The sequence below is a fragment of the Falco biarmicus genome, chromosome 5 (assembly GCF_023638135.1).
Source record: "Falco biarmicus isolate bFalBia1 chromosome 5, bFalBia1.pri, whole genome shotgun sequence".
Taxonomy (NCBI): Eukaryota; Metazoa; Chordata; class Aves; order Falconiformes; family Falconidae; genus Falco; species Falco biarmicus.
The window spans coordinates 54,053,742-54,080,479 of NC_079292.1; the positions used below are offsets into that span (position 1 = coordinate 54,053,742).

General features: G+C 39.6%; 1 protein-coding gene across 8 annotated transcripts in view; it reads left to right on the forward strand.

Moving 5' to 3' along the window:
* Positions 1–26,738, forward strand: part of CNOT4 (CCR4-NOT transcription complex subunit 4) — an 82,806-nt gene that overhangs the window by 32,871 nt on the left and 23,197 nt on the right. For 3 of the 8 annotated variants that reach the window (XM_056340259.1, XM_056340258.1, XM_056340263.1), the window contains 7 exons: positions 5,509–5,751; positions 13,337–13,534; positions 16,214–16,300; positions 16,843–16,944; positions 17,757–17,882; positions 21,744–21,877; positions 25,565–25,720. In XM_056340259.1, the coding sequence (XP_056196234.1) occupies positions 5,578–5,751; positions 13,337–13,534; positions 16,214–16,300; positions 16,843–16,944; positions 17,757–17,882; positions 21,744–21,877; positions 25,565–25,720 (977 nt within the window). In that variant the 5' untranslated portion in view covers positions 5,509–5,577. The remainder of the gene's footprint in view (positions 1–5,508; positions 5,752–13,336; positions 13,535–16,213; positions 16,301–16,842; positions 16,945–17,756; positions 17,883–21,743; positions 21,878–25,564; positions 25,721–26,738) is intronic. The other 5 variants (XM_056340261.1, XM_056340265.1, XM_056340262.1 and 2 more) reach the window with 3 other exon arrangements.

Consider the following 26,738-nt stretch of genomic DNA (forward strand, 5'->3'; position numbering starts at 1 on the left):
CTGATGATGTTCCTTGGTGGAGATTCCAAATAGTAGCTTCTTAATTCGGTAGTTACACTGTGGTGGTGGGAAGTTTCTTCAAAACTGCACTTTTAACTACAGCTTCACTAGTACTAGTATAGCTTTATTTAGATGTGTTTCGGTAGGCTCAAAGCTGCTGAGCATGCGGTAGAATGAGTGCCCAGTCAAAGGAAATATGCTGTCTGCTTACTGACCTGTTTGGGTATCTGTGGCAAAGTCAAATCCAAATTTAAACAGGAAAAAATCTGTTCAGTTTATCCAGTGATTCAGTTTAAAGTCAATTTCAAATTGCAGTGGTTTTGCTGCTATATAAGTGTGAAAAGTTTGCAGGAAATGTGTGTTATCTGCATAATAAGCAATTAAATCATGTGTTATGGCCTCTTAACAGGCCCGCCTCTTCAGCCAGTGGTAATGTGTTCTTAAAAACAAGACAAAGCTCCCAAACAAACTAGTCCTTTCCTTCCTTGAAGTCAGATTCTGCTAACACTGCTAAGGTCCCAGAACCTGATTTTGAGCCTGTCAGAATAACTGTAAATATAGCATTAATAAAAGCGTAGATAATGAAGTAAAAGCTGCTGTATTGTTGTAGAAGTTTAATCTTTTGACTTTATTGTGAAGGTCAAAGGGGAGGGACAGTGTTGTTGCTAGTGCATACCATAGAGAGAAGTTATGCATCCAAAATCTGTTTTCTCATACATAAGTTTATGGGAGCATCCAGTGGAACTTTCTCTCTGTAGGGCAGTAGTATATGTTTTACCAGAACTGCAATTTGTGCCTAGAGGCTATACTCCCTACTGAACTAGTCAAAATTGCAGTTACTCTAGGCTTCTGGTATCAGCCTGTGAACACAGTTTAACCTAAGTACAGTGTGACTGTTCCTGTAGAAAGCTGTATACTCTCTGCTGTGTATTTGGATGGTGTTTTAGTTGTGTGTGTACATGCTGTTCCTCTTCAGGCTTCTCTCCTGGCTGCAGAGGAATTTTTGTGTATGAAGAGACGTGCAGCACAGGGACACAGGTATTGCAGACTGATGCTAAACATATCCTGTCCTGTGAGGTGGGAGGTCCCAGCCTGAGCTGGAACCTTTTGGGCTTTACAAGATAGCCTTCATGCAAGGAAGTATGGCTTAGACAGTGGAAGATCATAAGAAGGATTCTGGTTTGATACTTTGAGCAGCCACAAAAAAAAATATGTAAGGCTAACACTACTACAACATACAAAAATCTGCAAGTGTTTGATCTCAAAACATTCAGTCATCTTATTTCCAAGAACAGGAGTAAATATCACTCTTCAAGTAGGTAGATTTGAGAATTTGTTTCTGGACTTGCTCCTAAAAAGCCCAAAGAAAGATCAGATAGTACGTGATCTAGTAGGTTTTGGTTAGAAATGAAATAAAAAATTGTGGGGCAAAGTAGAGGGGACTCCACATTGTGAGTGTGATGAAATTATAGTTGCATGACTGATTTTTTGAGGGAAAGGCATAATTGTAAAGAATTTTGGGTTTTCTTAAACTGAAGGACTCTGGGGGAGGGGTCCAAAGTAGTAATGCTCATGCCATCATGTTCAGCTGGGGAATAAGGCAGGCCATCCAGGCCAGTGATACATGTTCCTTAGCTGCCTCCCAAGATGAGTATTAGAAGGCTAGCCACCTTAAGGGTGCGTGTGGCTATGGTGAGTCTTCTTGCATCCCTCCTGGGAAACTTGCATGCTTGATGATCTCTTTGAAATGCCTGTACACCAATGCATGCAGCGTGGGGAATGAACAGGAAGGATTAGCAATGTGTGTGGTTGCAGGGCCATGGATGTCATTGCAGTTACAGAGACATAGTGGCATAGCTCGCATGACTGGGATGCTGTGATGGATGGCTGTGTACTTTTTAGGAAAGGCAGGCCAGTGAGGAGAGGTGGTGGAGTTGCTCTTTATGTGAGGGAGCAACTGGAATGAACCTTCTGCCTAGGGGTAGATGCAGAACGAGTCAAGAGCTTATGGGTAAAGGTTAAGGGGCAGGCCAGTGTGGGTGACAGTGTTGTGGGTGTTTGCTACATGCCACCTGATCAGGAAGAGGAAGCCAATGAGGCGTTCTACAGACAGCTGGAGGCAGCTCATAACTGCAGGCCCCGGTTCTCATGGGGGACTTCAGCCACCCTGATACTTGCTGGCAAGACAGCACAGCTAGGCACACACAGTCCAGGAGGTTCCCGCAGAGCATTGGTGATAGCTTCTGGATGGAGGTGGTGGAGGAGCCAGCGAGATGAGGTGTGCTGCTGGACCTTGTACTCACAAGCAAAGAAGGACTGTTTGGGAGTGTGAAGGCTGGGGAAAGCCTTGACTGCAGTGGCCATAAGATGGTGGAGTCCAGGATCCTGCATGGAGGAGGCAGGGCGACAAGTAGGTGTGAAACCCTGGGCTTCAAGAGAGCTGACTTTGGCCTCTTCAAGGGCCTACTTGGAGGAGTGCCATGCTTAGGGCCCTAGAAGGTAGGTGGTCCGAGGTGGCTTCTTTTCCTCCAAGATCAAGATAGGTGCATCCCTATGAGTAAGAAATCAAGCAAAGGGGGCAAGAGACCTGTGTGGATGAGCAAGGAGCTTCTGGCAAAACTCAAACAAGAAGGAAGCTTATGGGATATGGAGAAAAGGGACAGGTCACTTGGGCGGACCACAGTACTGCAGAGAGAGCTGGCAGATGTTACTGCTAACCCACTGTCTGTCATCTTTGAAAGATCATGGAGGACAGGAGATGGGCCTGAGAACTGGAGGAAAGCCAATGTCACTGTAGTCTTCAAAGAGGGCAAGAAGGAGAACCCAGGAAAAAACTGTAGGCCAATCTGTGTCACCTCCATCCCTGGAAAGGTGATAGAACAGCTCATCCTGGAGGTCCTCTTTAAGCATGTGCAGAAAAAGAAGGTTATCGGCAGTAGTCAGCACGGATTCATCAAGGGGAACTCATACCTGGCCAACTTAGAAGCCTTCTGCGATGTAATGACTGGCTGGGGTAGGCGAGGGGAGAGCAGTGGATGTTGTCTACCTTGACCTCAGCAAGGCTTTTGGCACCGTCTGCCATAACACCCTCCCAGGTAAGCTCAGGCAGCGTGGGTTAGGTGAGTGGACGGCGAGGTGGGCTGAGAACTGGCTGCATGGCAGAGCTCAGAGGGTTGTGAACAGCAGCGCAGAGTCTGGCTGGATTCATCAGTGACCTTCATGAAGGGTCGGAGCGTACCCTGAGCAAGTTTGCTGATGATACAGAACCGGGAGGAGTGGCTGATAACCCCAGAAGGCTGCGCTGTCATTGAGCGAGGCCCGGGCGGGCTGGAGAGTTGGGCAGAGAGGAACCTCATGAAGTTGCACAAGGGCAAGTGTAGGTCCTGCGGCAGGGGAGGAGTAACCCCAGGCACCAGCAGAGGCTGGGGTTGACCTGCTAGAAGGCAGCTCTGTGGAGAAGGACATGGGAGTGCTGGTGGCCGGTGAGCTGCCCGTGTGGCCACGAAGGCCGTCGGGATCCTGGGGTGCGTCAGGCGGAGCGTGGCCAGCAAGTGGGGGAAGGTTGTCCTGTCCCTTCACTGTGCCCCGGTGAGGCTGCATCTGGAGGGCTGTGCCCAGTGCCGGGCTCCCCAGTTCAAGAGAGACGGGGAACTACTGGAGAGGGTGCAGCAGAGGGCTGCCCAGGGGATTAGGGACTGGGGCATCTCCCTGATGAGGAAAGGCCCAGAGAGCTGGGGCTGTTTAGCCTGGAGAAGAGAAGACTGAGAGGGGACCTTGCCAATGCCTGCAGGTATCTTAAGGGCGAGTGTCAGGAGGATGGGGCCAGGCTCCGTTCAGTGGTGCCCAGCGACAGGACAAGGGGCAACGGGCACAAACCACAACACGGGCAGTTCTACCTGAATACGAGGAAAAACTTGCTCGCTTTGAGGGTGACTGAGCACTGGAAGTGGCTGCCCAGGGCTGTTGTGGAGTTTTCGTCTCTGGAGACATTCAGAACCCACCTGGATGCCGTTCTGTGCTGCCTGCTATGGGTGAACCTGCTTTAACAGGGGGTTGGACCAGTTGATCTCCAGAGGTCCCTTCCAGCCCTGACCATTTTGTGATTCTGTGAACTGAGCAGTAGTTGGGAGCTGAGGCATCCTGGAGTCCCTTCCATTCTGAAGTACAGGATTCTCAACAGTTTTAAAGGATGTTTTATATGAACACGTTTGAACATACACTTGGCTTTAGTTACTTGGGAAAGAATGTTTCTCAGTAGGTTTGTATGGATGCTGTGGCCCAGCAGTTTTTAGTCCTTCGTAGTTCTAAGTGAAGGTAGTTAGGACCTGAATTTTATTTGGGGGGGAAAAAAAAAGTCTTAAAGTTATCTGATAGATCAGAATGATGAAAAAAGATGCCAGCCTGTTTTTTTATCTGCAAAGTAGCAGACTGTGTCTTGAATATTTTTAAATTCTATGCATTAGGTCAGTGATAGGGGACTTTGTCTCAGAGCCATGAGAGAGCCTTGCACACCTCTTTGTGATTTATCCCATTAATAATGTGAAGAAATAATGGCTATTAGCCATTTGCTTTGAGATAATAGTTTCCTACTAAAGCATAAATTCCATGTGTCCGAACAGAGAAGGTGATTTCCCCTGTAAGAAATGTGGTTATTGATGCCTTTACTGCTTCAGGGCTGGATGATCTCCAGAGGTCCCTTTGAACCCTGACCATTCTGTGACCTGAATTTTATTTCTCTTGGGAATTCTGATCCAGAAATACCATACTGTGGCTGCACTCAGAGTTAAAACTTAAGTTTTTTTCCGACTGTGTGCATATTTTTGGGTTTTGTTGTCAACTGGATGCTGATGAAAAGTATAAATGACTTGATGAAAGTTGTCTGATACGTACTGAGAAATGTTGGGTAATGCTTTAGTCTTAAGGCTGATCTCAGAGATTGATCTCAGGAGTAGAAAATGAGATGGACAAAGAAACAAATCCTTCTGAGTAAGAAGCTTTCTTTTTCTTTTTTCTTTTTTCTTTTTTTTTGTTGATAGTTCTGTAACCCTACTGAAAAGTCTGAAGGTATGACTTAAATGTCGTTCCAAGTCTCTGAGCAAAGACATAAATTGATCTTAAACATGAAGTCCTGTATTCAAGGATTTGACTTTGGATTTGTAGATGATTACAAGAAAGCAATAGCAAAAATAGCTAGCAGAACTTAAACGTAATATGTGGTGTATGCTGTTAAGCCCTTCTTTGTAACTGTAAAGTTTGAAACCCAAATAGGCTAACAAGCTGCCAAAGTGCCTGCCTATCCAGGTGGTGAAGTACATCACCAGTACAGTCTTTCATATTGTCTGATTTACAAGTAGGAAGAGACGCTCAGGTTTATTAGGGAGTAACTTGTGTGTTAGTAGGTAAGTTTATGCAGGAAGAAGGAAAATGGTGATGAACGGAAATACTAAAATGTGCAAAAGAAGGATTGTCAGAAGTATTAATCACTTTTTTCCTTTTTATTTCTTGTAGACTTTCAAGTGCTGACCTTCTCAGTCTATTAAGTTATTATAAACTTTTGCTGCTCTGCGAACATAAAAGATGTCTCGCAGCCCTGATGCTAAGGAAGACCCTGTGGAATGCCCCCTTTGCATGGAGCCTCTGGAAATTGATGACATCAACTTCTTTCCTTGCACCTGTGGCTACCAAATCTGTCGTTTCTGTTGGCATCGTATCCGCACTGATGAGAATGGACTTTGTCCTGCTTGCAGAAAGGTAAATATCCCGGAACAGCAGCTTGTCTTGCGCATATCATAAGGCTCTTGCATTTTGTTGGTACCAAAGACATCCTTTTCCTTCAGGGAAAGATTCCTCTAGTCATGGCCTAGATCAAGGGTGAGGTGTTGGATCTTTCAGATTTTATCTGCATATGTATCAAAGCTGTTGTGCAACGGCTAGTCTTGGCTTGTTAAATTCAGAACTGGATTAATAGGGGAAGCCGTGGGTCAGAACCAAGGCATACTGATGCTGGGAGAACTGCTAAAAAAAAAAAATAATAATCCTTTGAGTGTGGGTGCTTGTGCATTGACAAAACCTTTTCAGGAAGGACAGCGAGAATTCCAGCATCAGGTGTTTGCTGAGGGCCATGGTTCAGCTAAACTAGCAGAGCTGTCTGAGGCAAGCTTATAGAGTACTTGCTTGTTTTGGTTGTGGCACTGGAACTTTTAATCCTTGTTTTTCTGGACACTAAACATTTGGAAAATATATCCAGTGGTGTTAAATTTTTAATCATTTAAAAATCTGGACTAAGTCTATTTGTCTAGTATTCTGATCTTGTTGCCAAATGCTTAAGATAGTACTCTGAGAGTCACACTTAATTTCCCCTCTCTTAATTGATGTCTACCTGATACTTTGGTTGGCCACAACTATAAACTTCAGCTTCACTAAGTTGCCTGCTTTTTCCTTTGAATTATTTTCCTCCTACTTTCACTGTTTTGCTTAACGTCATTATTTCTTTATCTTCAGTGTTCAATAAAATTCTTTCTCAGAATCTTCTTCTCTTAAATGACTTCCCTTGATTGTAACTTTCTTTCCTGGCCTTCCTCTTTTTGTAATCACAGCTACTTACGTCCCCTCTTTCTCCTGCTATTTAAATTATGATCCTATCTTCAGTTTATGCCTTTGTTGGCTTCCTGTTTTGTATTACAGCTCCCTTTTCAGACCCCAGGTAATCTTGGTCTCACTATCTTTATTCACTGCCACAGTATTCTATAAGCACTTCCAGTCATTTTCTTGCTGCTCTTTCGGGCTTTGGCTACACTGGAGCTATTACTGCTAACCTGTGTTTGGATGCCTCTGCAAGCCTGAAGGCTATCCCACAGCAACATGTGTTTGTTAACAAATTGTGCAAATTTGCTGCAATATTTGAGCTGTATGTTCTACAAGGAAGATCCACCTGTCATCAGCCAAATCTGTCTTCACATGCGATACCTGCTGTAGATGACACGCTGTACAGTAATTTCTATAGCGCAAGCAAATTTCTACTCATCTGGTACAACATGAGATTTCTGGAATTTCCTTGTCGAAGTTGCTTCATTTACTTGGATTTATTACACTGCTTTTTGCCAACAACAATTTGATTTATCTCTGCCTGTTCGTTATTGGAAGTTTGTGGAATATATCTGAGAAATCACAGAAGCAGCATGCTGTTCACTGCCTCTGGGTATCAGAATTCTCTGAAATACGGATACTGCTACAGCTGAACTTCTTGATGTGGAATAATCTGGCATATGATTGGATGTGCAAATATTTTGCTGAATTGGATACAATTTGCTCAGAAAAACAGCTTCAGGAGGAAAGCTGTAATGGGTGCTGTAATCAGAATGAAGCACACTGACTGTTCCAGGAGAGGAAGGAGACCTCTTCTTTCGTAAAGGACAAGGATTATGTTCTTGATACTTTTTTCATTCATGGACTGCAAGATGTTCTTGAGTAGCTGCAGCTATAACACTAGACTGTAGAAGATTTTCGTGACGTAGGCTGAGGAGTACATGCCTTTCATGGCATAGACGAAGATATTGTGGCACAGGGACCCCATTACATCTTGGGAATAAATAATTTTGAGCTGCACAGTTGATGGCAATGTCAAATAAGTCTGAATAAGTCACCTTTGGAAGTGTGCTGGACCTTCTGAACCAGGTATATGTGTGTGTGTGTGTGTGCAGTGTATCTAAATAGTTCCTATCTGTGTGATCTGGGGCAAAGTTCCAAGTAGTTTTTGAAATCCTATCTACTATGGTGCATATTGATTGTGACCAATTAAAATGCTGAGGCACAGAAAATGGTAAAGCAACAAAATTTTTGCAAGAAAATTGATAGTGGGTACTATGCTTTGAACAGGTATATCATGTTTATGATGTGTATACTAGTACAGGATACTTACTGTGAAATGGACTGTGAATAAACATGTATTAAAGCAAGGCTGAGTATGTTACTCACAATTGCATAATAGAAAACTACTATTTGTGCTGATGATACTGAATGCAATGCGAGTGCTCCAGTAGTTTGATCGCTAGTTTGTGGAGAGGAGCAATGAAGTTCCCTATCCAGGGATTTCAGTTGAAAGGTTTGGGGGAGACTTTAAAGTCTCTGATAAAACAGTTTGGCTATACACCATAGTGGTGCCTGTGCCATTAGTTTGCTAGATCTTAACTGTGCATTGCATATATATCATTATTTTCCTAAGCTTCTGTAATTCACTTCTAACTGAAAAGATGGTAGCTGACAGTTTTTTTTCTACCAAGGAGAAAATACTGCTACATGCTTGAGCTCCTATGTAGCTTAACATTGGCATGTGCAGAATATATTCATGTGGTTGCAGTCAATTGAATTAGTGTCTTAAGCTTCCTCCTGTTAGTAATAGTAGTAGACAAATGTTTCCTTTGTCTTGATTTGTGAAAGTAAGGTACTAATATGAACTTGACTTGAATGCTGGTTGGAAACTAGTACTTGTTAGTCTTAACACATTAAAAGCTTTCTTAACTTTGTCTGAGTCTTCTGAAATAGACTCAGAAATTTTTTCTGTTTAATTTAACTACAAAAAGTACTTAAATAGAACTGACCTGCTCTGAGTTCCTGATGCCCTTCAGAATTGTAGGTGTAGTCGATTGTAAGATGCTAAGCAAGCCTTCCTGTTATCTCCAGTCAATTGATTTCTTAACTGTGAGTGAAATAGCTGCTAACTAGTCAAATTAGATTGAAAATATGCTGTCCTCAAAAGAGACTTCTGTAGCCAAAAGCTGGTTTACAGCTCAGGAGACTTGCTGGTTCTCACTGTAAAGCCAGTGATTTTTATTTTTGCAGTGATTCTTCTTTTTTCTATTTTTTTTAAAAATTCAGCAGCCTCAGTGCTGTTTGTCATATGAATAAGTACAGTTTCAGTTATGTCTGTTGCTTTAAAGAGCACAGCACTCTCGGACCTTAGTGTTAGTTGTTGCAGCTTCTACATCCAGCCATAAAAAAGCCTAGCTCCTTCACATTTCCTGAGTGCTTTGCCCTTCCACCAAATAACATAACTTGATGCACAGCTGTTCCTGTGGTGTGGCTTTGCTTTGTTCTCTGGTTCCTTGATTTGGTGAGCTTTATTTCTCCTAGTGCCTTGTGTTAGAGGTGGAGAGAAATAGTAAACTGCTACATATATGACCAAGAAACTAACATGTTTTAAGCATGTTCTTGTCCATGTTTTTCCAACTCCTGCTTCTGTGTAAGAGGAATACCTGGTCTTATTGCACAGTCTGTACATGCCAGCTGTTTCCTCGTGCTTTTACTTCCACAACTGATGGAAACCACAGGTTTGATGCAACAATTGATATTTAGAAATATATAGGAATTTACTATTTTTTAATCTTCATATAAATAGTATGGTGTATATTATGCATAAACCTTACTAACTTTCTCTGTATTTCTCATTTCAGAACCTATTTGGTAGCAAGGCAACAACTGGAAAATGTTGGTACATCTGTTGTGTGGAAGGAATGTGACCCATCTGGGAAAGACAAAAGCAAAGTGGTTGATAAATCCCAGCTCAGCTTTCAACAATTGGGAAAATGTGGGGGAAAAAATCTGAAAGAAAACAAAACTTAAATGGCAAGACAAACTTAGTCAGGAAGACTGAGCGTTCATCAAGGGCCATCTCTGGTTAAAGAAACGAGACTACAGAAGAGACATTTGAACTTTTGATGAAGTTCTAGTAGGACTACCAGCAACTTACAGTTAGTGTAAATGAAATCTGGTCATTTTCCATTGTGGGCACATCTTGTTCAGGTGGCTTCCATGGTTTTTGCTGAAGAGGATTTGTATAACTTGAGGGTGTCAGCTAAATTTAGTTAGTCCATCAGTGATGTTGACATCTCTTAATGTTTTGTATCTGAAAAATGCATAAATGCTGATAACAATTGATGTAGCTACTTTGATTGGATCTCAAATACTCTTCTGAAGGAATCAGTGATAGGAGGTTAAACAAGTATCTTATGCTTCTTGCGGTTATAAAAACCCACATGTTTTGTATTACAGCTCCCTTTTCAGACCCCAAGTAATCTTGGTCTCACTATCTTTATTCACTGCCACAGTATTCTTCTGACTTCTGACCATGTTTACGTGGTCACGTAAGTAGCATTGACACGTCAGCTTTTGCAAGACCTGAGAGCCTGTGGTACCTGTGGTTGCCCTCCTTCCCCTGTTTTGTAGGGTTGGGCAGAGTAGACAACAGATAAAATTGTGCTGTGAGACCAGCAGTCAATCCACCTTGCCTGGCTTTGAGCCATGTCTCACAAGCCTTTCCTGCATGTGTCCTGTTTGTAGTTGAACTATCATCTGAGTTCAGGTGCTTCAACACTATGGGAAGCAATCACCCGGAAGACAAAATCACTTACTGCTATTTGTAGGCTGACTTTATGCCCTTACCTAAAAGCAACAGGATTTCTACTGCTGGTTTTTAAAAATTAGCTTCTGAAATGTTGGTGCTGTGCTTACTTGCCTTCTTCCCTCCTTAAATGCACAAATGTCTTTTCTCTGTCATTGTGCAACATGTTATATATAGATAGGAAAATCTTCTATCGCTTCTTAGGATTGGGTTTCTGATTTGTTCTTGAGATTCAAGAGGTGCACGCAGATTCACTTACCGGTCCTGCAAGTCAGGATGTCAAACTATTCCAATTCCTTAGAAGTATTAAACATGTCATGTGTGATAAACATATATATGAAACACTTCATAGATAAATACAACTCTGCAGTATCTAGTGAGAAAACTTTTGATGATTCTGTTACTCAGATGTGCTGTTATCCATGGTGGCAAATCAACTGCTGCTGCTTTGTAATGATTGAAATCTTTATTCAGGCAGTCTCGTACTTTCTGTCGAGATGAAGACATTCCTCCCTCTTCCCTGATTCTGAAGTTGCTGTTTAGTTGTGTGCCTCCAAGCAGTTCTTGTGCTCTCCTGTACAAATACAAACTATTAGTTTTACTATGGGCAAATACATTTTCTGCTCAGGGTTACGCTTGAGCTACCCAGGATGTTTCCTGACTAATGTTCAGGATCTCCAGTAGCAAATAGCTGTATAGAGAAGGAACATACTGTCTGACTCTCTTCCCATTTGAGAATGTGCTCTGAATGTGGCTATACTTGGCAAGAAGCAAACTGATGAACTTTGGCTCTGTTTGCTGTAGTTCCTTCAGGAACCCTGCTGAAAACCATGAATTAATTTCGTGCACAGTACCAGAGAGCAGCATGCTTGCAAGGCTTACCTTGCATAGTATGGGATGTGGAGAAGGAATTAATCTGTGAAAGGGTAGCTTGTGGGTATGATACCACATCACTTGATGTAGGGTGAGCCATTTTATGTTTGGAACTCTATCTATCTGACACTGATGTACTTGTTTCCTTCCCATTGGGAATTGAACTCTGCTTGATTGTGATAAGTGAATTAACTGTCTTTGCAGGGCAGCCTTTCTCTTGCCTAAAACAAAACAATATCTGTTCTTTATTCTACTTGTTTGACTAACACAGACTTCAAGAAGCCCTTTAAAGAAGTGAAATGCCTTGCAGAATTATTCTGTGTCTCTGAAGTCCTCATGTGTACATGTGTTAACACTCAAGATAATAATTGGCTATGGCTAATCTCAAATGACCTTACTAACAAGTCATTGCTGTTCATCAAGTACACTCTGAAATCTGTACACGATATTCAGCGTTACTTGTGAATAACGTAGCTTTTGTAAGAAATGATATGGTTTCGATTGTTCCTCAAGGGTAACATAAGTCCTTACTGTGTCTTCATGTTAAGGTCTTAATTGTGTACCTTTGGCTGCTACTGAAGTATCTTAAAAGTTTAAATTCCTTTGTGATAGTGAAAATGTGTTCCAGAGGGCTTGGTGTTTGACCATGAGATGCCATCTGCTGAAGCAGACTGCAGCATATTTTCAGACGATGTCTCAACATAGCGCAATGATGCTGAACTTTAAACTCTTTAAACTGTAAAAATTGATCTTGTTTTGTTTGGGGATGTGCTCGGAAGACTATCAAGTCTGCTTGGTGGCTTTTTCAGTAGCATCCTGCAAGTGTGAGGAATATATGCTTTTAATCTAAACCTTATTTTCATATGCTGCTGTAGATTTTTCTTAGGTCCTTTAGTATGACAACTAGCTTTGAACTTCACCATTAACAGAGGACAGTCAGGAAAAAGTTAAATTCATTTTTGTTGGGCTTGTACACTGAAACCTTTAGTTATGCTAGTAGAAGCAAAGAACTGAGTTCAACATATTGATGAGCTTAACTTACCTTAATTCTTTACCTTAATGCACGTCTCCTGTACTTTTCTCATTTTTTACTTCATCTCAGTGTTTAGAAACACTTCTTTTTTGAGTTACTTTTTTTTTTTATATACTTCTGTGCCTGGCATTGCTTTGTATATAAAGTGTGAAATCTTAACTTCTCAGTCTGAGAAATGGAACAGGTAAGGAATGTGGAACTGTTTTGAGGGCTGATCTGGGGCGGAGGATAGTGCACTATAGTCTACAACACCAGACTAAAGTAGTGCCTTTATAGCAATGCTCTGCATGAATAGAGCAATCTTTCTAGGTAACTGTGAGGACATTTGTACTTGTGCTAGATACTCTTGAGATTAAAACCTACAGTGTTATGTCTGTGTTTGAGGAGTTATCTGTAGATGATAATCTTGAGGTTTACAATGGACCTTTGTCCAGGGAGGGCTAAGCCAAAGTTGCAAACTGGTACACAGGCATGGCAAGATTATTACTAAACCAGTATGTAGTAACTATTAGGATCTGTCTCTTGACTAGGAGAAGTTAACCATGTAAAGACTGAGCCATGTAATGGTATTACTGTCTTGAACTTGGTGAGTCGCTGATACAGATTTGGGTACTTAAGGGTATTAACAAAGTACAATAAAAACACAAATGTGGTATCAGACAACTAAATATAAAGTGAATATGCAGGGCATGCTTTCACCCTGCTTACTATGCTATGTTAGTGAAATCTTAACAGGATGTGCTGGTTGTCATGTTGCAGCTGCTTATAGTGTTACCAGACTGACTAGGCAGCTGGATTAGAATGTGGCTATTGCCCAGATGAGTCTTATGTCTATAAATAGGAGAATTCAATGAAAATAGGCAAGATGTTTACCTTTCCCAGAGGATGGAATATGCTACCCCTATAATGTGGCTGGCCATGACAATCAGAACAGTATAAAAGAAGAAATTTGTGTGTTAAAGCATCAGGATTAATGATCTTCAAATGTGTTGTTTCTTAGATGGGTTGTTTTTAATGGTGTTTGTTATATTCAGCCATATCCAGAAGATCCAGCAGTGTACAAACCACTCTCCCAGGAAGAGCTGCAAAGGATAAAAAATGAAAAGAAACAGAAACAAAATGAGAGGAAACAGAAGATATCAGAGAATCGCAAACACTTGGCCAGTGTACGGGTTGTACAGAAGAACCTTGTCTTCGTCGTAGGGCTATCTCAGCGCCTAGCAGATCCAGAGGTGAGTGGTTCACACTTGAACATCTTGTTTTTCACTTGCTGTCAAAGAACCTCTGGAATACCCTTGGGCCCACCCTCGTTTGTTTTCTTGGTGGGTACAAAATGAAGCAGCAATGAAAAGGTTCACTGCTGCTGAGGCCCACTCTTCTTAAGGGAACTTACTCAGCTTCTTCTTCAAAATAAGTGTTTGTCTTTGCTTTTGGCAGTACCAATGCTCTATTTTTTAAAATTATTATTTATTTTAAAATTGCTTGTTAAGGTAAAAGTAAGCCTAAGGTCTTCTCAGGTACTTGTTTACCTAGGCTGTATCTGCTGGCACTATACAGCTATGTCATGTACCACCAATTCTAAATTATGAGCTTGGCTGGATTGTAAAAAACAAATACTATGTGCAGCACAAACCTGGAGGTATGGAAGAAAAATACAAACACTTGAAGTGTAACTAGGAAGGAGCATAAGGTTGTTGTTAGTTGAAGGGGAAAAAAAAAATCAGTAAGAGAAAGACCCAGGAAAGAGTAGGCTTGCTACTCTGCATCTTCAAAAAGCTTTTCATTTGAGAAGGCTGTTTTAAGATGTTTTATTTACCTCCATCATCAGGCAGCTGCAGGTGGCTAATAGAATTTGTGCTAATGAGTAAAAATACCTTGAATTAGAATATGGAGGGAATGTACTACATGATAAGAGAGATGTCTTTGAAACTACTGTACCAAGTTAAATTTGCCTGATTGGACTAAATTGTCTGGAGAAATCTCAAACAGAAGTGGCTGTTTGAGGGTTCACAGAGGTTGTGCTGCATTTTGGTAGACTGGGAAAGAACAAAATGTAAAAAGCTGTTTGAAGTGGAGGGGAAAAAAGGAGGGATGTGAAAGGAAGAGAAAAATCAAAGTTAAACTGAACTGGTGTGTAACAGTTCACTTTCTAAAAGAATATCGCAGCAAGTATTTGCAAGCAATTGTCAACACTGGCTTGGTGCTGTTTATTACTGAAAAATACATTCAGTTTCTTTGACCAGATAGAGGATTTGTGAGTAAGATAAATAATAGTATATGTAGTTGATTATTTTTTCTTTAACTTGAGATAACTCAACAGTGAATACTTGAAGTAATTAAAGTGGGTTTATTGGTATAGTAAGGTGGGGGTGGGGGTGGCAGCAGTTGTACTAGGTTTGGTGGTAGCAGTATTCTCACAGACATAGTGGAAGATAATGTGTACTTATTAAATATCGTGTATAGCACCTAGTTTACTTGATTTCCAAGAAATCTAACCTGAAAGAGAGGGATGGGCTAAAAAAATATATCTATTCAATTTAAGTAGGCCAAAATTCCTGCACAAATAAACATTTGGAAGGGGAGACTGGCTGCTGTTTGCTGTTTCTAAAATAGATCTGTGGATCATAATGGTGTACAGGTGGATCAACTTCTCTTGACAAGCTCTTGTGAAAACTTGTGAAGACTGTGCTGCCATATCTTGATAGGAGCATAATCTGCAAGACACTTGAAAGAACTCTTCCTCAGGATTGTCATTCTCCCATGGAATGATGCCTGAGGGTGGATGTAGGATCTTTAAAGAGGGTATAGATCAAGTGAAGAGCAGTCAAAAGAGTGATTGGTTGTCTATACATGTGCCCTGTAGTTCTAAAAGACACGTTCCAAATGTGATCAGTGCTGTTAGATCTTGATGCTCCCTTGAGAAGGGAGAGGAGGTGATTACATAAATTCTTTCAGTACAGTTTGCCTGTGCTATCCAGTGTTTAATATGAAGATGGAGATGGGGAAACAAATCTTCCTTTTTAACCTCTTAGATTATTATCTGGAACTAGAAATAACCTTGGCTTATCTACCTTCAGTCTGAGTAGTCAGTACTTCTGGACCTCCTTCCATCATGGGGATAGAAAAAGAAAAGCTTTTGGTGCCAAATGTGTGGCATACATCACCAGTTACATTGGCACACAGGTTGCTTAATATACTAGAGATATACCTGCTTTGCACAGGATCCCTTAATGTTGTGTTATTACTAACTGATGCAGGAAAGGGCAAGACTGGACTATTTGAGTTTTTTTCTTCTGGGATGTGATACTCATTCATTTCAGCATGGTGTTGATTCTGAAATGACTTTATTTACCTCTGGGAAGTGTCATATATTGTCTTCCTGTACTTAGTCAGGTCTTCTGAAAACTTGAGGCATCTTGAGCTAATGCGTTTACTTTATCTTTTTTTGATGGGACTAGTGAGTCAGGATTCAGTGTTTTGTTCCTAGCCACTAAACTTGCATTCAGCTATATTAAGGTGGTTATTTATTTTAAAACTGGGGTGAATGTATTCTTTTCCCCCTCAAACGATGAAACAGATACATACAGAAATATTTCACATTGTATGGGATGTGTCTTGCCAGGGTAGGATTTGAGTAATCAGAGTACCAAAAGAAATTTAAAAAATACAACATAAAATGTGGACTATCCCTCATTTAAGTTCTTTACTGCAGTGGTAATGTACTCTGTATGGCAAATAACCATGTTTCACATTGGAAAACAAATCTCAATCTATATGCTCTCTTCCTCTTTGTAGAAGAGGCCTGGTTTTTATTAGCTAAAGCTTTTAGTTGCACAGTTAAACAGAAAAATAAATGCAGCTCTGTGTGAGTTACCTTTTCAGTATACCACTTTAACTTTCTTTGCTTGTAGGTTTTGAAACGACCAGAATATTTTGGGAAGTTTGGTAAAATACATAAAGTTGTCATTAATAACAGCACATCATATGCAGGCTCACAGGTAAGTCAGAGGCCCTTGTAATTCTTTTTTTTTTTTAATTCCTGTAGAGAAGATACATGTGTGCAGAGTGAACGTGGAGCTCCCTATTTTTGATTAAGCAATAGCGTAAAGAAGTAAAAAGAAAAAAACCCCACAATATCACAGCAGTCAAATTACTGTTAAGTTACTGAGGCATTGTCCAGCCACTCCCATAGCTGGATGAAAGATGCAATGTAGAAAGATGAAAAACTGGGAGACAGGATGAGAACCTTTAAAGCAGCAGCAATGTGGCATTTATTCACTAATCTGCATTTCAGGGATAAAATACCTTTAAGTATTTGTAGAATTTCCAAGCAACATTTTGATGCATTTAGTTTTCCTCATTCTTTATGCATCACATGTAAGTTCTTATGAATCGAACTATTTTTGTCAGTTTTCCTGTTAAAAATGTCTAGCTGTGAATATACCAGTTTAGGAAGTAAGATGCTGAAAAAGCAACTTAATGTTCAGATCTGTCTGGGGGGAGACAAAACTAAATAAAATATGGTATGTTTTCTTTCTAGGGTCCAAGTGCCAGTGCATATGTAACTTACATTCGGTCAGAAGATGCTCTCAGAGCCATACAGTGTGTCAATAATGTGGTAGTAGACGGCAGAACACTTAAGGTGGTAATATTTTTATACTCCTAAGTATATATGTGCTAGGACACTAACATCAGTGCATAGTATAAAATTTTATTTGTATTGATATGGATGTGGTGATGAACAAAAATGTCCAGTTGATTAGGTGTTGGGGTTTGACCTATTTTCCTAACATTAATCGCAACATAGAAGTTCTGTGAGCTTCTAGCAGGCAATTTTTTAGGAGGTTAGCAGGTAATGTCTTAAATTTTAGACACTAAAAGAGATGCACCACCTCCCCTTTCCCACAGTGGCTTTTTTGCTGTATAGCCTAATAGCACAGTGTGAAAAACTGATTATTTGCTTTATTTACAGAGCATTTCTGTAGTCCAAACACCACACCTCTCAAAAGCTTCCTGGGAAATGCAACTTTTTTTTCCCTTTAACTGTGTAAACAGGTATTCAGGCTTATTTGGCCAAATTGATGGCTGTAGAAAATAATCTGGTCAATATTAATTTCCTGACCCTGCTACAAAACATTAACCAGTTTCATGTAATACGAACCTATACCTATGTATTTGGCTGCTTATGATTATGAATGCAAATATTTACTGAGGCTGTTACTTTGGCTTTTATTTAGATAGAATGAAAATAGAAATACATCCTAATTATCTAATCCTCAAGTATATAGATTTCTTACCAATGGACTTCCTAGTCCATCTGCATCAAAAAATGCATTATGATGGAATTCCAAATCGTGGGAAGGAATCTTTTTGCAAATGTAGCTTTTTTTTTCTTACACTGTAAAAGGCATTCTTAACCTCCAGTACTTAAGTAATGTTTTTTTTTTTCTTTAGGCATCATTAGGTACAACAAAATATTGCAGTTATTTTCTAAAAAATATGCAGTGTCCAAAACCAGACTGCATGTATCTACATGAGCTGGGAGATGAAGCAGCCAGTTTCACAAAAGAGGAAATGCAGGTAAGTGTGATGAATGGGAAACACATGAAATTTGGCGTGCATGTATTTTCTTGTATGCAAGTTAATCTAATGTGTATATAATTTAGCTTTTTGCTGAATGTTATGGCAGAGATAAATTTTGAAATCAAAAAGATGATTAATCAGTTGGATACTGGAAGTGAACAGTTAGTTAAATTTTTTCATTTCATGCTGCTTTTAAAGACTGAAAGCCCACTGGGTGTTAGTAAGTCAAGACGAAGGAGAGAGACTCTTATCCAAGAATTCAAATAACCTTGAGTTAACTAACTTGCCTTTTGTTTGCGCCAATGCAAGGTAGCATGTTATTTTAAATCTCTGTGAAAGAAGTTAGTGCAGATCTAGGTTTTCCTGTAAGTTTTGTGTGTGTGGCCAGTTACCATGGCTTAACTACTATACTGTGATTTGACTCTGCTATCTGAATTCTGATACCCCTTTTAGCCTGTGAAGGGTATGGAAACTGAAAATAAAACATCAAGGGTAGCTGTAATAGAGCATTAATACTGATGTGGGGATTTTTTTACAATCTCAATATCAGAATGCTTATTAGTTAGGGTAGGGAGGCCAGTAAGTGGATAATGTTACTTTTTTAAAGGTGGTGCATTCTGAGGTTTTTTGGGTCTGTCGGTCCTTCTGCATGAGGTATGGTAAAGCTCTGAGCTGTAACAGCCAGTTCACAGATCAATAGAGCCTTAGTATTGTTCAGGCTACTATTCCCTCTCTGGTGAAGCTTTTTTGCCACTCTTTTGCCTGTTTGCTAAGTTCTGTGGGGTTCTTTTGGAGTTCCTCATTATCAGCATGGCAGTTTACTACCCAAAGAGCTTGGTATTGTCAGCAAAGAACTTGCTCTTTGCTCCTTTTTCATGCATGCCAGTGGTGTTGCATAAAACTGATGCCAGTTAGCAGTCCTCATCGCTTGCTTCTTCACCCTAAAAGAGTGACCAGTAAGTCTTACTTTTGCCTTTCTATGCTTGAACCAGTTTCAGTCCACACTGGAACCTTTCCTCTATCCCAGGGCAGCTTTGTAAATAACTTCCAGTGGCTTTTTCTGAACACTTCTTGGATCCTCTTTATGGTAGTGCCAGTAAGCATAAATAAATGTTAGTAATAAACAAAAAAATAAACCATCATGTTAGTAAAATAGAATTCTCTCCCCTTTATAGAATATGTTCAGATTCATTCCCAGCAGACTGTGTGTGTCCATGAACTTTTTTTTTAAGATAGACTTTATAATCTTAGGCGGGATGGAGGTTGAATTTATGAGTCTGTAGTTCACAGGATCTTTTCTACAGCTCTTTCTGTAGAAGACAATGTTAATCTGAGTCCTCTAGCCTAACTGCCAGTTAAAATTAATGAGCTACATACCTTGGCCAGGAATTCGATTTCACATGTGATTTCCTCCAGAAGTCTTGAGTGGATTATACGTGATCTTGGTGATTTAAATGAATCTTTCCGTATTTTTCCTTGTTACATTCCTTAAACTTTCTTCTTTATTTGATACTGCTTTCTTTGAAATCATTGGAAACATGGCTATTGAAAAGTACATGGTGTGTTCAGTGCACCAGCTTTCTGGAGTTTGGATTAATGCCTGTGAATTTACAGGTCCATTCAATGAGATTGAATGTTCACTGTCACAGACTTAGATACTCTGCTTTTAAAAAAAAATTGTCCATGGATGAACTTGTATTGTAGGTTCAGTAATCAATAGAGTTAAGCATTGTGATAAACTGAAAAGAACTGGTAGAACTCCAGGAAGTCTCTGAAAGTGAAGGTGGGAATTTAAGGTAGGTAGGTTGCGGTTATTAAGTTTGGCCCCTGGGTTGCTTATTATAAATTAAGCATGATTACTTCATGCTCTTATATAGGATTTCAGTCTTGTTACTTACAATTAAGTGACAGGTAAGTGAGCTTAGGACTGGCCTGATATTTCCTGGCCATGATATTTGGTCTTTTGCCACTGAAGTCTTAAGCAAGATGAGATAACCAGGGATATTTCTTCCTACTTACCCGCTTAATGTTTGAAGTGCAGATCTCTGCATCTGAGCTATTTGCTTATAGTCTATTCATAGCGGATGGCGAAAGAAGCATTTCCAGGGTGCAGTATATCTGAAAGTCTGCATTTAGGCAAGCCATGCTCTAGAACCACATTTTTTTCTGCTGTACACAGTAGCTTGAGTGTAGACACTGACAGAGTTGGGTAAGATGATGCATACACCAGATGTTTGTGTCCTTGAGGGTTGTGTAGGTTGACTACATAGGCAAAGACATGTTCAGAATCAACCAGTAATGGAGAATTGGAATATTAAGTAGCAAAAAAATTAGTTTGTCTGACTGAGTATTCAGATGGGGTACTCAGTTGTCCTTCTAAAGGAGTCCATAGGGGAATTTAGGTTCTCAGCAGTTTTTTTTAAGTTTTGTCAAATATTCCTCCTCTTTTTTTAAAAAAAAAAAAAAAGGGGCAAGTAATAGTTTTCTTCTAGGTTGTAATGTTTTTCTAGGTGGATGTCCACATTGCCTGTGCATCAATTGAATTTCTGTTACAAAAAAACATTTCTAAAGGGAATGAATTGATGTACAAATGCTAATTTTTAGGTGTACAAGTAGTGTGAGAGGTTTTAAATCAGTACGGTAGATGCAATAGATGGTAACATATGTGTTCCAGACTTCAGATTCAGAAGGCCTGACCATAAGTCTTGGCATTTAATTTCTTTTGCTAGAGGGCCTCTCTTAGTATCTGGAAACTGTAGATAAAAGCTGTTAATGACTTCAAATTCACTGTTCTAGTTTGCAACTTGATTCAACTCATTAGAATACTTAATTTGCAAATAGTAACTCTTAAGATGGAGTGCTATAGCAACCTACAATAGATGTGAAAGGTTTATCTTGAATTTTTCAGATGTTACTTTAAATGTTGGGGAGTGTGGATCTTGTTGGTTTTAAATATTTAGCCACAGAATGTTAAGCTAGACTTTAAAATACTTTCTTCGCTCACCAGATTCACCAGTGTTTTGGAGTTGTATTGGACCGCCTCGATTTCTGAAAGCAAGAAATTGTTCTCAATTCAGTTTAAAATAATATTTCAATTTTTCAGTTATCAAAAACAATAATTTATCAGTTATTGCTCAGGATATACTCCTTGTCATGTCACATGATAGTTAACACTTGGACCACCTCAGCTGTTCTTATTAAGCAAATATAAAATTACTTCCCCTTTGGAACTTTTGGTTTAAAACAGATTATTTGCTCCTTGCCATCTTCTGAAACGCTTAGTATGGTTGATATATCAAATGCAGACTGCCTTGGAGATTTAGCTGTTCATGATTTAGAAGGTAGATTGTGAAGCTCTTTGAGACCTGAAGAGCGAGTTCTAAAAAGGTTGTAACTATTTTTCTGTTTTAGAAATCTCAGAAAAAATTGAAATTGGTAAACACATCTCAGTGATTTCCAGGCAAGCTTTAATTTGTTGCGATTGCATCTGTGCTGAGATTGAATCATAGAACCATTTGGGTTGAAAAAAACCTTTGAGACCATCAAGTCTAACTTGTAACCCAGGACTGCCAAGTCCATCACTAAACCATGTCACTAAGCACCACATCTACCTGTTTAAGTATCTCTAGAGATGGCGATTCCACCACCTCCCTGGGCAGCCTGTTCCAATGTTTGACCACCCTTTCAGTGAAGAAGCAGTGTTCAGAGAAGCACTGTTTCCAGTTTTAGGCAGGAGTGATCTGTTGTTAAAGCTCAATTACTAAGCTTTGGGACATACGTACTTACATTATATGTAAAAAATAGTTAAATCTATAAAAATATGTTAAACTAGTATTCATTGTGAGTTTCTTTCCTTAGGCGGGTAAGCACCAGGAGTATGAACAGAAACTACTGCAAGAATTATACAAACTAAACCCCAACTTTCTCCAGTTATCTACGGGTACAGTTGACAAGAACAAGAACAAAGTGACAGCACTGCAGAGGTATGATGTGTAAGTGCCTGGCTATGCTTGCTTTCTGGTTATTCCCAAAGAAAAACTTTCTTGTTCCTTTGCATCCCCTAAGTTGCCTGCTCTTTTTGGTGGATATTAAATGGTAAAGTCTCTCTCTTCTCTGTGCAGAGACATACGCACCACTTTGTTCTAGTTCAAAGTGAGTGTGAGTCTTAGTAAAGATACTTTTTTCTGCTGTGTGGATTGCTAGTTCAGAAAGAAGACACATATTTGCATAAAACCGTAATATTTATTAAAGAACAGATGTCAGCTTTCTTGGTAGGAGTCATGATTAATGCAGTATGTACTCTTACAACTGACATACCTTAGTCTTGATATGTGTTGGGTTTTTACAATTTTTTACATGGTTTATGGTGGAGTCCTTACATCAGGTGTAAGGACCTTGGAAATTGAAAGCCAAATCAGGTTCATTGTTTTCTGTGTGAATAAGAACTCATAAGATTGAATAAAAGATTTCTTGCTTTCATCTAGTAAAATTAAATAATATATATTTTTCACTATGTTGTAACTGCAAATACCACTTATTACTGCTTCTTAAAATAATATTATGTTGAAATAGTTCAGGAAGTTACGAAAAAATTGGTATCCATTTGAGTACACAGCTGTGCAAAGATAAATGAAAGCCTATGGCTATCAGTCCTTATGTGAATTATCCACTCAAATGTCTTATTTAAGATAAAGAAATAAAAAATGTTAACTTTCTCCACTCCTTTTTGTAGGATTTTCATAAAAGATGGGCAGAGTGGAATGTAGACGTTAAATTGCAATTTCGTATGCACCTTTGCCTTGTAAGCGGGGTTTGTGTTGTGTGCCGTTTTATCCACTACTGAATTTTTCAGACATTAATTTGCCACTGGCAGTATCACTGCACAACAGTCTAAGTAAGAAAGTAGGTGCTGTATCTAAAATATTGCCAATGGAGCTTGAATAAGTAGTATGTAATTTTGAGAACTGGTATCCCAGCTGGTGTACTGAAAGTATTTTCTTTAACTTCTGGAGGAAGTGTCATGCTTTTTGACTGCAAGTGGTCAGCACATCCAGTTGGATTTTTTTCTTGAGGACTGTGCCACTTCTTGGGCACTGGTTTGGTATTTGGAAGGTAGAGTGCAGTGAGTAAAGCGAATATACTACTTCCTGCAGTTGGGTATTGATTATTTTATGTTCAAAGTTTGAACTACTCTTAATTTGAAACCTAATTAGATCCCAGCAAAAGAAATTATATGAGTGAGGAGAGCATGCTCTATCTGAAACTGTAGCAAACTTTTAAGCCTTCAGAAAGCAGTTACGAACTGGAGCTTGGCCAGTCTCTGGTTCTAACATTTTGGCACTTGTGGAAAAAATGGCATGTTACTTTGAAGGCAACAAGTAGTCTGGACTTAGATTCTCTTGTCAGCTGAACAGTATCATCACAACAGGCTCTGTTGTTTGCTGATGCCTAGGCACCACCTTTTGGGTATCAAAGTGAATTTCTTCTTGCAGCTGGGATTTTGAAATGTTTCTTCAAGTCCTGTCTCATCAGTATACAATGTAGCTTGTGAGCTGATGAATGTATGTTGTTCTCCTTCACTGCTTTCCATCCAATTGGGTTCTTGGTTTCGTCTGATCATTGATATATTAATATTTCTGGCAGTTTGTCAGAGCCTCTGACAATATTGTTCTTGTTCCTGGGGTGCAGGATTTCTGTTTCACTCTAGAATAAAACAGAAGTTGAGTTCTAAATAGTAGACATCCAATTATAAATATCCAGTAGTACAAAAAAGTTTCTTAAACTGTGTATAAATGTTTTTTCACAAGTGTATTGTCATTTGAAACATCCTACTTGCAGACCTGCCCCCCCCCCCCGCCCCCCCTTATGTTGAAGGCAAATGTTAAAATCTGCCAGTGCCACTTTGTGTATGTGGGTACTCATCTCTTGGTATGTTACTTGATAGTCATGGTGACTGCCTTCTTTCACAGTTAGAGGTATATTCCACATTTAAAATGTATCAAACTCATTGGGTTTTTTTCCTGATGACCTTTTCCTGAAGAACTGAAATAAATGCTTTCTTATGCTTATTAAGCATTTGTCCTTGTTAAGCAATTGCCCTGTCTTTTAGAGAACAGCCCTTTAGAAGCATGCAGCTTTGAACTTAACCAAAACAAAAAACCCACATGTACAAAAACTCACCCCAAAATGTAAACCAGTTTATCTTTACCTTTCTCCTTGGATGCAGAACTGACTTAATTCTGGCATTTTGAAGTTAGTTTTAGGATAGAGATGTCTTTGCATTGCAGTGGACATAAATTTTCATATTTATAAATGTGTTAATGGATTGAAAGTATTTTTATATAGATTACAGCTTATTTTGGTAACAGCGAGAATATTAAATGACACTGCGCTGCTGCTGCTGGTGTGTCTCCATTACTCAATGTTTAATGTCTGATCAACTTGCTCTCTAACTTACTTCAAGTGTGTACAAAGCAAAGATTAGGTGTGTAAGTCGGGCCAGGGTGCTCACCTGTGTGCATATTGTATAAGTATATAAGAAAAGGTGGAAGCAGAACAAAATCTTACAATGCTAACCAAGACTAGAGGGTAGCTATAGTAATAACAATTTATCTGAATAAGAGTGGTAAACACTTGTGTTGCTATAGGCAGCTATAGGAATTTCCAGATTATCACTGCGAACTCACTGAATTGACCTAGATATTTAGGGTAAATGTCGGACTATGTAATAAACATATTAATGAAGGGGGGGCATCAGAAGAAACATGTATTTAGAAAAAAATTTTTGAAGGTTTGTTCCATGTGAAGACAGCACTTGGACACTGAAAACAGCATCCTGATTGAAGCAAATGAAAAGCTAAAGTTAATATAAAACCTGGAGAACATCAGGCGAATTTATAGTAAGGTTGTAGGGTTAGCAGGTGACACTGTATTTGAATGCATTCAAATACATAGATGATATTCCAGCTCACTTCAATTTGGCTAAAATGTAACTATTTTCAGCAAAACTTGGGCTTTGAGTCCTCTTTTGAACTACTTTCAGATCTATGACATTTGATCTTACTTGAGAAAATGGAAGTAATTATGGTTTTAAACAAGAAATGAAGGGAGCAGTAACTTGAATGAACAGTGTGTTGGTCTGGTCCCACTGTCTGTAGTAAAACTGTGGACTCTTGTTTAGGTGTAACACACAAACTTCATCTGCTCAGGCCAAACATGATAGTCCTGGAACATAAAACATTATTTAATGAAAAAGTGGTTTAGTTCATGATTTACAGAACTTAAAAATGCTTATGGGATAAAGCAAATAATTCTAAATGAGGCATGTGTGGGTCTGGATACTTGAAGCTGTCGGTAGAGCTTTGGTGGTCTTTAGTTCTGTGGGGTTTATTTTTCCTCTTCCTCAAATGGGCAAGTTTGGACTTCAGTGTTGGCAAAGCAGCTATCTATTCAGTGAAGAAAACAGAATTCCTCCTAGTTTTCTTCCCTCCTTCCCCCACCAATTCTTTTTTTTTTAAGTCATCACCATTTAAAATCTGAGAAATAATGTCCAGATAAACCTATTCTTACGGATTTTCTGGCACAAGGATTCATTTCCCCAGTGCTTACAATTTTTAAAAACACTTTCTTCATAACTTGAACTCTTTTTATTTTTTTTTTTCACTCTTGCCTTTTTCCAGACCCAACAGTAATAACAAAGATGCCTGGCCATCATTACAGAGTTCAAGTAAATCAGCCAACGGTTTAACAATGGAACACAGGAAAACGCCTCCTATATTAGAAAATGGCACAGACCCAGAACACATGACTCCAGATGGTGCAGACTCAGATTTCGGGTAATTGTGCTGCGTTTTATACTTCAGATAGCTTGCTTTCTCTCTCACTGATTGGTGTGGAGGGAATGATTCTCCAGTTTCTGTGGCTGGAGAGCTGGATTCAAATCCCAATCAGGTCACAAAAAGCTGGGCTTAGCCTAGCCCATGTCAAAAAGACTGATTGGCAGATTGTGCAGGAGAACCCTACTGTGAAGTTAGTAAGTGATGGTACAGGTAAGGGCTGAGGGGAACTGAATAACCGGGGGATCAACAGCTTATATAGCTGCATGGTCCCAGCCAGAGCTGAGCCCTTCATTTCTGTACGGAAGCTTCCACAAAAATAACACGCTAGTTGCTCTACATCGGGAGGCTTGTCACTTGGAAAAACTTCAACATGAGGAAACTAAATGTTAGGGCTGAGTATCTGTCGTCTCTTTACAGTTGCACGTTCCAGAAACACAACTGCAGAGGTAAGGGTTCCCTGATTATCACTCAGTAACAGGAACAACACGGCAGCAGATTCAACTGAGGCTTCTTTGTGCAGAGGAAGTAATTCCTTTGCTTGCAATAACTTCATTATTGCTAACCAGCTTTTTTTCCTTTTCTGTTGCCCTCCTTGAGTAAAGCTGGTGCCCTCTTCCATCATAAGCATCACTTGCAGTTCCAGTGTGTAGTCTCATGCTGTTCTGTCTTTTATGGACCCCCTTAGGTAATATTGGGCTATTTCATTCAGAGGTTGGATGGGAAAATAAACCCTAATATTTTAAGTAGTGGAATAGCTGCTTAGGTAGCTGATCGTCGTTTAAAATCAATATTGAACTGATGCATTAACACTGAGTGCTATGGAAAGTGGTACCTTCTTATTAAGCTTAGCAGCAGTCCTGTTGAGGTATGATCAGAGATCCTATGGTTGCATCTCAGCAGTGACATGCAGCTTCCTTCTTGCCTTTTCGGAAAAAGTGTACTAAATGTAGGTAAAACTTTTGTACCCAATAGATAATAAATCTTGTTCATTCCTGAGGGCTGGAAGCCTGTCTTA